General features: G+C 44.1%; 1 protein-coding gene across 1 annotated transcript in view; it reads left to right on the top strand.

Moving 5' to 3' along the window:
- The window catches only part of fbn1 (fibrillin 1), a 109,545-nt gene that overhangs the window by 11,489 nt on the left and 88,056 nt on the right, over positions 1–10,000 (top strand). Inside the window, 1 exon segment of the mRNA XM_080439246.1 lies at positions 7,343–7,540. Coding sequence (XP_080295372.1) covers positions 7,343–7,540 — 198 coding nt within the window.

Below are 10,000 nucleotides of genomic sequence, written 5' to 3'. Positions count from 1 at the left end.
ACACACACACACACGCACAATATACTACATAGTAAAATCCCAGTGTCGGTTTAATGCTGCGAATGGACTCAAATGGACACAGAGTCCTACACTAAGGATTTTACTATGTGCATACAAAATCGTGGATAAACCTACAGTATATATATTTGCTGTCGGGCATAAATATAGTATCTCCATATTTCATGTTTTTTTCATAATGCTTTATTTTTTACTTCAACGTATGACAGTGTCATAAGAGTAGTGGAAATAGCTGATCTACAAGTTCACAATGCATCGCAATGCCTATCTATTTTAGCAATTTTTGAGAAATGTTAAGCATTGTAAGATATCTAAAACCCTTTGCCTATAAGGACATGCCCTAAATAGGGATGCCTGGTCAGTTTTTCTTTATAAATATTTAACCAATGAAAGGTATTAACAACAAAAGCTTGTAACAAAATAATAACTACATTGGATCAATTTTTTCCATTTCCTGAAAAGTAACGGTTCACAAGGAAACAAAGTTTCAGCGACGATATATTTCATCTATATACTGTAAATGATTTTTGGAGTTGATCCAGGAACCTGTTCTGACCCACTTCCTGACAGGCTTGATCCCTGCCTTTCACACGGAGATCATTGTTCTGTACATTAAATTCACAGGTCCACAGAGACTGCATGCGTCCCTCACAATAGGGAATCCATTGCTGGACACGGCACATTTAACCCAACGCAACATACATATATCCTACAGTGAGAACATCCTTACTTCCTGAGACGAGTGATGTGCTGAAATGTGTTTCCCACAGCACAGCCCAAACACACGGAAAACAACATTTTTATGTATCTCTGTCTGTTTTGAGCTCATCTCTGGCGGGCTTCTGCGTAGGGGATTTAGAGACTGGCTTAGACACTGTGTGTGTGTGTGTGTGTGTGTGTGTGTGTGTGTGTGTGTGTGTGTGTGTGTGTGTGTGTGTGTGTGTGTGTGTGTGTGTGTGTGTGTGTGTGTGTGTGTGTGTGTGTGTGTGTGTGCGTGTGTGTCGAGTGTGTGTGTGTCGTGTGTGTGTGTGTGTGTGTGTGTCTGTGTGTGTGTGTGTGTGTGTGTGTGTGTGTGTGTGTGTGTGTGTGTGTGTGTGTGTGTCGAGTGTGTGTGTGTGTGTGTGTGTGTGTGTGTGTGTGTGTGTGTGTGTGTGTGTGTGTGTGTGTGTGTCTGTCTGTCTGTCTGTCTGTCTGTCTGTCTGTCTGTCTGTCTGTCTGTCTGTCTGTCTGTCTGTCTGTCTGTGTGTCTGTGTGTGTGTGTGTGTGTGTGTGTGTGTGTGTGTGTGTGTGTGTGTGTGTGCACGCACGCACGCGTCCCTTTGTGTGTGTTAACACGCACGATTGTTCCCAGATGTACAAGACATGGGTGGATCCCTAAGTTGTATTGCTCATGGAGATACTTAGAGAGAGAGAGAGACCGTCAGACCGACCGACAGACAGACAGAGCGACAGACAGAGCGACAGACAGACAGACAGACAGACAGACAGACAGACAGACAGACAGACAGACAGACAGACAGACAGAGCGACAGACAGAGCGACAGACAGCAGACAGACAGACTGACAGACCGACAGACCGACAGACAGACAGACAGACAGACAGACAGACAGACAGACAGACAGACAGACAGACAGACAGACAGACAGACAGACAGACAGACAGACAGACAGACAGACAGACAGACAGACAGACAGTATGGTATGACACCACTTTCACCCCCACAGCCGTCCTCCGTTTACCTCAGTTGACTATCAAAGTGGCATGCTTCCATCCAGTTTGGTTTTCATGCTCTAATCTATATCTTCGTTAAGTCTCCTCCTAGCAGAAGCCTTAATAAGCAGGTATTATGTCAGATGGATTATGTGTGGCAGCCAGACAATCATAACACATAGACCTTAATCTGATGAAAAGGGAAACCTTGGTTCTCTATTTATACAGTCTACTGTACTTAATTTATATGGGGGCGCCATGTAAAAACTTTCCATAGCCCCAGTAATTGCCTTCCACAGACCATACGGTCTTTGGTATGATCCTTTGTTGTTCTGTGTTGAAACACAAGGTAGGCAGACACTATAGCTGTTGATCGCTTGTTTGTTTGCTGATCAGAGGGCGACCCGCTTTGCTCCAAGCAGGGCGGCGTTGTTCGAGGCCCCGTCATTCCTCTTGAGACGACTTTAAATCCTCCAAAGGACTGCTATAGACTCTATAGCACTGTGACTTAGAGGAAGAAAGCGAGAAAGAGAGAGAGAGCGAGAGAGAGTGTGTGCATTGTAAAATCCTCAGTGTTAACCACTTTCAACCTGGCGTCTCTATTTTTGGCATGTCATTTAGGCGGAAAAAAAGGGGAAAATAACAGATCTACCAGCTCACAACGCATTGCGATGCACCGCATTGAAAGCTTGGCTGTTTTCGCCGCTCAATACAAAATGTCTAAAATAGGGCGTAAGTGGTTAATATATCCATATGTAATGCTGAGAGTGTACAAATGTACCCTTTTACATTTGTGCACTCTCAGGCCCTGTCCTCACACGTACAGTACATGGGTGTTTCTATTGTAAACAGAGCTTTTTCTATGCGTTTAATCCACACACAAACAGTGTTTTAGGCCCCTGCAAACTGACTATTTGTAAAATTCCTTACAGGAAGCGTTGACTTGTAGACGAGGTAAACTGAGTGTTTAGCTGCCACGTCATATACGTTTTTGGCTTGTGATGTTAGAGACAGAGTATTCGTGCGATCTCCTTTCTTTACATGAGACATTTCGGCCGTGGACAAAATACCGCTGGTTCTAACCTTGCTAACAGGACTTTTTCCTTTTGCACATAAATATGCAGTTACTATTCCACCATATTGAGGTAGGCTACAGAGGTGTCAGAATGCGTGAAGTCGCTACTACATAATCCAACCGTCCGACAAGTTAGGCACTGCCGGCACCATGGCCACTAACATCGCTGCCTGCCTGGTTATGTACTGGTAGTAGACTGTAACAAGGCTATGTTAAGAAAGGACAGGTCAGATACATCACATTCTAAGCACTGGGAGGCAAACTGGAAAGTTTTCCTTTGAAAGTTTAATGGAATTGTTGATAAACAACCTCTAAGTTATTATTACTTTGTCAAATAATCAGTTCTGGTAAATAAAAGAAGACATATAGTAAACCATTTCTGATCTCTTGTGTGAACACTAATATAAGGGCTAATGAGGCTAAAGAGCGCGGAGTAAGCTAATAACTGAGCCATATGGCCTGTCATCGCGAGACCGTCAGGTGTTGACAGCCTCACGATGACAGCCGCATGTTTTTGCATTTTCATGTGGACAGAGATTGTTTTAAATAACAGTGCTGGTGGAGATGGGATTTCGTTCTTTTTTTTCCCAACAAGGAACGAAAAACTATTTCGTAACAACTTTTTTTTAAATAACCCTTGTACTTGTGGACTGTAGGCCTCAGAGTTAAACGAACGCTGAGGATTTGACTGTGTCAGAGGGAGTGAGAGAGTGAGACAGAGGAAGCAGAAGGGAGAAATTCGGGGGAGAGAAAAAGAGATGACCCAGTTGTGTTTCACACAGCGCTGTGCCAGAGACACAGACTCGTGGAGGCTGAGCTGCACGTGACGGCCCGGGCCGGGGCCGGCAACCGGTCCACACGGGAAACGCACAATGTCTCGTTTGTTTTAAACGAGCGTAATGTTGGAACGGGGCTCCCTCTTTCCTCTCGCTTGTCTGTTGTCTGCAGTGAAATGTGGAAATGATTTTTGCCTTTGGACCGCGGCCAGATTCTGTTGGGAGGGATGAGTCTCGCTCTCTCGCTCTCTCTCTCTCTCTCTCTCTCTCTCTCTCTCTCTCTCTCTCTCTCTCTCTCTCTTTCTCTCTCCTTCTCTCTCTCCCTCTGCGTCTTGAAGTACATCAGTCTCTCCTGTCTTTCTCCTGATTGGGCTCCGATTATATTCCATCTGAGGGGAGTTTTCAATTGAGAAGAGAGTGATATATGGAGGGAGTGGACACGGAAGATAAATAATGAATAAAGGGGTAAAAGTATGCAGGTTTTTAGGACAGACGGATGAAAGGGAGGAGAGATGAAAAGTGTTGGGGAGAAATATTTTGTCAGAATTTACAGCCGGACTGGGTATTTAGCTTGGTGGGTCCAGACTGGTGTGGAAATCACCTGCTGTGTTCCATAGACACACCCTGTCCGTCAGCCTGGACGGGTCTCTGGAATGATGACCTATTCCCCACATTGTGCATGAGCTGGAATTTTGAGGAGAAGGAATTCCTCCTCAAGGTAGTCTACGCTGGGGCAGTGCAGTGGTTCCCAACCTTCCCTGGATCAGGGCCCACTTTTTGAACAGTCTCGAAAGTGTCCGTGGCCCCCACCCTTCTGACCACTTAGCACGGCAGCCGATAGGCCGTGTTAACCCATTCAGACCGGGAACGCGTCTGTGTCATTTTTAGATTTCTTTGGCTATTCAAAAAATAGGAGATCTACAAGCTTATAGTGCGGCACAGAGTGCCGTGCTATGAGCTTGTAGATCTGCTACGTTGTATTTTTGGAAAAAATAAATTAAAATGCGTGCAAATCATTGAACGTATATTTTCTAAAGCGAACATTTGTAAAACATTTTGTTCCAGGGACCCCCCCCCGCCAGAGGCAAAGTGTGTGTGAGTAACAAATGTTGAATAAATTATATATTCAAAGATTTGCACACATTTTCACGATTTTTCCTAAAAGATAATTGCAGATCTACCGAGATCTACTATGAGCTTGTATATCTGCTATTTTTGAATAGCCGAAGAAATCTAAAGTGACACAGATGTGTTCCCGGCTTGAATGAGTTAACACGGCAGCCTGTTAAGCGGTCAGATGGGTGGGCCGCGTGCATTTTCAGAGCATGTTTATTTTAATGATCAATCAATTTTCCCGCTTGGATCAGTGGAAATAACATAGCTATTCATCGTTATCACAGTGAAAACTCATTTTTCAAGCTTTTCAAGAAAAAAATACAATGACATTTTTCTTTTACATGAATTGTTTAATATCAATGTTATATAATACGTAATTATTTGGGGGCCCCCTTGCAATATTCTCACGGCCCACCAGTGGGCCCCAGCCCACAGTTTGGTAGTCGCTACACTAGGGCTCATGGTAAGTATAGGGTGCCACTTTCTCCTGAGAACTCAATGTGGATTTAAAACAGTTTAGGGACTGCATGATGTTTCATTTGTGTATGTGTTGGAGGGGTGGGGGGGGGGGTTTGCCATACTCTTTTAGTGTCTTATCAGAGCCATATAAGGAGAGTTGCGTAGCCTCCGCTCACTTCATCGGGCCAGTCTTCTACAGAGCCTTCTATTGGCGAATAGTGACAAAGCCCTGAACCGGACGTTTACGGAAATACACTATGAGCGTTTGTCACTATTTCGAGTTTACACGAACCACGTGACCAGCGCTGTTTCTGTCCCCTCATTGACGTAACTCTCCAGTAGAACGCTCTGGTGTCTATTATTCCTTTCTCTACATCCTCCCTCACGCTACTTTAAAAGCTTTTCCAGACCTCTTCCCTATCTTTGTGTTTTTCTTTTGCACACACGCAACCACCCACACACACACACACACACGCACACACGCACACAGGCACACAAAACGCACCCAACATAACACACCAAAAGTGCACCTGAGAGCCCACACCCACGAAGCATGCGTTGGTGGCTGCCATGAACTGCATGACATGGAAGTGTGCGGTCTGCGGAAGCCATTGGTATCAAAAGTTATGTGCGTGAAAGATATCATGATGCTGGAGTGTTTGTATTTTGTTTTCCCTTCTAAGTTTGGACCATTAAGAACAGGATGTGAGCGTTTGAACTCCCACGTCTTTGGCTTGGGCTGTAAATATCTGATAAGGTTTCCTTTCTCAGTAACACACAATTCTTGGCTAATGATGCAAAAATGTGAGCTTGGATAGAATTTGTTCATAAAGTTGTACTTTCTTTTTTTTCTCCCACTTAAATTTGATTCATTTTTCATGAACAAATCAACACACAAGACAAAAGACAAACAAATAGACATCACATATGTTTCCAGACATCATCTTATAAAAAATAAAAGGACAAATGCTGTTCTATGTTAATAGGAGATAGCACACAAAAACAAAAAGTGGGAGTAACATTGAACAATAAAGTATGAAAACAAAACAAAAAGGGAGATTTTTGTTTCATTCATTTTCATTCTTTCAAACAACCAGTTAAATTTATAAACATATATATTATCCCTTAGATATTATCCCTATAAGTAATATTAGGTATTACTTATAATACCTTCTCCTTAAAAATGTGTGAAGTTGTACTTTCAGTTTATATTCCAAGATAACCCTGTCATATTACATGAGGAAAGGCTGTGATTTTTACCAGGTTGCTTGCAGCCTGGTCTAGGAAGAGACAACTACGCAACACTTTCTCAACACTTTCTAAACACTTTCTAAACACTTTCTAAACACTTTCTAGCGACCTTTTCATCATTGGCTGTCCTTCAATCCTTTAAGCCAATGGGGAGACTTCCCCGAGACTTCCCCATACTCTGAACGACGGGCGTCCTCGCATTTTATGGGATCACAGCCCAGAACAAAAAAAAAATGTGGTCGTTGCCACCAAACAAACTATTAAAAGAAAAAGTGTGGTCGTCTCCACCAAACAAACTATTGACTTGACTCCTCATGCACACACACACACAGCGCCGCCTCCAACATCGATTTGTTACTCCGCGAGCGAAAGGGTACAGGACCACGGGTCCATTTGGTTCCGTGTTGGGGCGCTGGAGAGAGCTACTGTACCTGGTATTAATATGACTGCGTCATCATTTCTTGTTTTTCTTCTAGTGTTAGCATAACAAGACGGTATTGATTTGTCAGTGGCAAATGGCAATCACACGTGATTAGAGATTGCTCCTGGTTCAGGTTAGGCACATGGTTAAGTTTAGGCAAGGTTATGGTTAGACCAAGGACCTTGGAAGGGCATTCAGAGTGCCCAACAGCTTATTAATGTTTCCTTTACTGATGATGTCCGACTGCTGAATATCCACTGCCTAACAAAAGAGAGAAACTGAGACTGGGTATAGTCTTAAAAATATACTTTGGTGCCTTGGTATTGTGTGTGTATGCCTGTGTGTGTGTGTGTGTGTGTGTGTGTGTGTGTGTGTGTGTGTGTGTGTGTGTGTGCGTGTGTGTGTGTGTGTGTGTGCGTGTGTGTGAGTGTGAGTGTGCGCGCGTGCGTGTGTGTTAATTGTTGTCTGTGTACACTGACTGCACACTAACACGCTCCCATGTGTTGCTGTTGCAGACTACCGGACTGGACCGTGCTTTGCCTCAGTGAGTAACCAGATGTGCCAGGGCCAGCTGACGGGCATTGTGTGCACCAAGACCCTGTGCTGTGCCACCGTGGGGCGAGCATGGGGTCACCCCTGTGAGATGTGCCCGGCACAGCCTCACCCCTGCCGGCGCGGCTTCATCCCAAACCACCGCACCGGGGCATGCCAAGGTAAAGTCTTGTTTCTTCTTGATTCTTTTTCTGTCTGGCTCTTGTTCATTTTGTTCCTGTAATTCTGCCCCCCCCCCCCCTCTCCCCTTTTACTTTTTGTTTAATTGGAACTTATCATCACCCAGTGCCTCTTTCTCCTCTCTTTTGCGATTTTAACCCCTTCACTCCCTTTCTAGACGCTCACCTCCATCCGTTCTTGTTCCATTTCGCCCCCATCTCCATTTCTCGTCCCCTCCCCCTCTACCCACCTTCCGCGCACCAAAGGATTAGTTCTTAATTGGGTTAAATTGGGGTGGGTGGCAGTGCCCCCCCACGTGTGTATGGAATGCCCACAGACACCCACTGCGGCGGGACTGTCAGAGGCGGTAACACACGGGTCAGTGGCAGTGCCACGCGTGGGAGCTCATTTCTGGTAAAGCCATGACTCTCCCCTTCTCTGCCCGAGAAGCAACAACATCAGGGCCACTACAGGGGAGACGGTGGCGCGCCAGGTCTCGAGGGAACATGTAGTACGGTACTGGCATGTTACATCACATCGTCACATCACATCACAGCAGTGGTGGAAAGTAACATTTACTTAAGTACTCTACTTAAGTAAAATTTTGAGGTATTTGTACTTTACTTGAGTATTTCCAATTTCCAGTACTTTCACTTCTACTCCACTACATCTCAGAGGCAAATATTGTACTTTTACTCCACTACAATTATTTGAAAACTTTAGTTACTAGTTACTTTTCAGATATGAATTATGATATTATGAAACATACATTTACCACTTTAGCCCTGTTTTATACATAGGCTATTTGAAAAATAGCCGATCTACAAGCTCACAACACGTCGCGATGCGACACGTTGTGAGCTTGTAGATCTGCTATTTTCAAATATTTAGTACTTTTACTTTTGGTACTTTAAGTACATTTTGATACCAATACTTTTGTACTTTTACTCAAGTAAATTTTGAATTCTGAACTTTTACTTGTAACAGAGTATTTCTATATTGCAGTATTGATACTTTTACTTAAGTAAAGAATTTGAGTACTTTTTCCACCACTGCATCACAGGTTCTTCAGTCGTTTCAGCCTGGGACACAAACTGCTCAAGAGCAGTCCATTTCTTTATGATAGCAAAACTTTTGCTGTGGGGGGGGGGGGGGGGGGGATACACAAGATCCATTGAGCTGACATTCGGAGAAAATCATCAATGGATTGATTGATTGATTGATTCATTGATTTATTGATAGATTATGTATATACACTATAATCCAGGCATTCTTTGTTGTCCAAGCTTATGCGACTGAGGACCAGCATAATCATCCCGCCCCAGGGTTGCCAGATCTGCTTATTATAATTTCCCCGCAAGATTTTATTTGAAAATAGCCGATCTACAAGCTCACAACGTGTCGCATCGCGACACGTTGTGAGCTTGTAGATTGGCTATTTTCAAATAGCTGATGTATATTTTAAAGTGCTCATGTGGCCCATAGTCGCTTGTTTTGGGCTGGTTTTCCTAGACCTGGTTGCTTGAATCTCTCACAGAATCTGGCAACACTGTCCCGCCCACATGATAATTTCCTAATCATATCCCCATACCCTAATTTAGTCACACAGGCAACAAGGAAATAGCATTTCATCAACACAGCGACCGTGGTGGTGGCCATGTTTGACATGTTGAGTTACTTCCGCAGCGAGGTCGCTCACATTATCAGTTCAGCACACACACAGTGGCTCCTTTGCTTGCGGTGATTGTTCAGCTACTGCCGCATCAGCCTGATAACAGTTATCACCCTCTTGGCCCTTTTTTTTTTATCAATATCACCCTCATCAAATCAAGGCTGGTTATGTATGTTTGGTATCTGGGTGAAATTACGTTAATAGTCTCTGTTTCACTTCATAGTCTCTCCCCTAGACAAATGAAATCTCCATTGTTCATTTAACTCTGAGTTAAAGTAACACTCAGGATTTTAGTATAGTGTGCTTTTGTGCATCAACTGTATTACTAAGCCTCCCAGACTCGCCACCTTTTCATTGAAGGACTGCAATTCTCGCTCTCCATTTCTCTCTGTCTCCAACTAGTCTCCCTGCCTCTTTCTCCTTTCTCTTCCCCTGTGTTGTGAGCATTCAGCAGACTGGCTGGCCTCTTCTCCTGTTCCTTCTTCAGCAGGAGACATTCCTCTCTCTCTCCCTCCCTCCCTCCCTCCCTCCCTCTCTTTTTCTCTCATATTCCCCTCATCAGTCTATTGGTAGCATAGTAGAGGCCAGACTTTCTCACAGACATAGTTTCCCTCTGTGCGTATCGGCAATGTGCATTTGTTTGTGTGTTCGATGTTTGTGTGTTAATGCTGGTGTGTGTGTGTGTGTGTGTGTGTGTGTGTGTGTGTGTGTGTGTGTGTGTGTGTGTGTGTGTGTGTGTGTGTGTGTGTGTGTGTGTGTGTGTGTGTGTGTGTGTGTGTGTGTGTGTGTG

The sequence above is a fragment of the Gymnoscopelus braueri genome, assembly GCF_963280865.1.
Source record: "Gymnoscopelus braueri genome assembly, chromosome: 1".
NCBI classification, from domain to species: domain Eukaryota; kingdom Metazoa; phylum Chordata; class Actinopteri; order Myctophiformes; family Myctophidae; genus Gymnoscopelus; species Gymnoscopelus braueri.
Note: the sequence above shows the minus strand (reverse complement) of the source record. Positions and strands in the feature narration are given on the sequence as shown.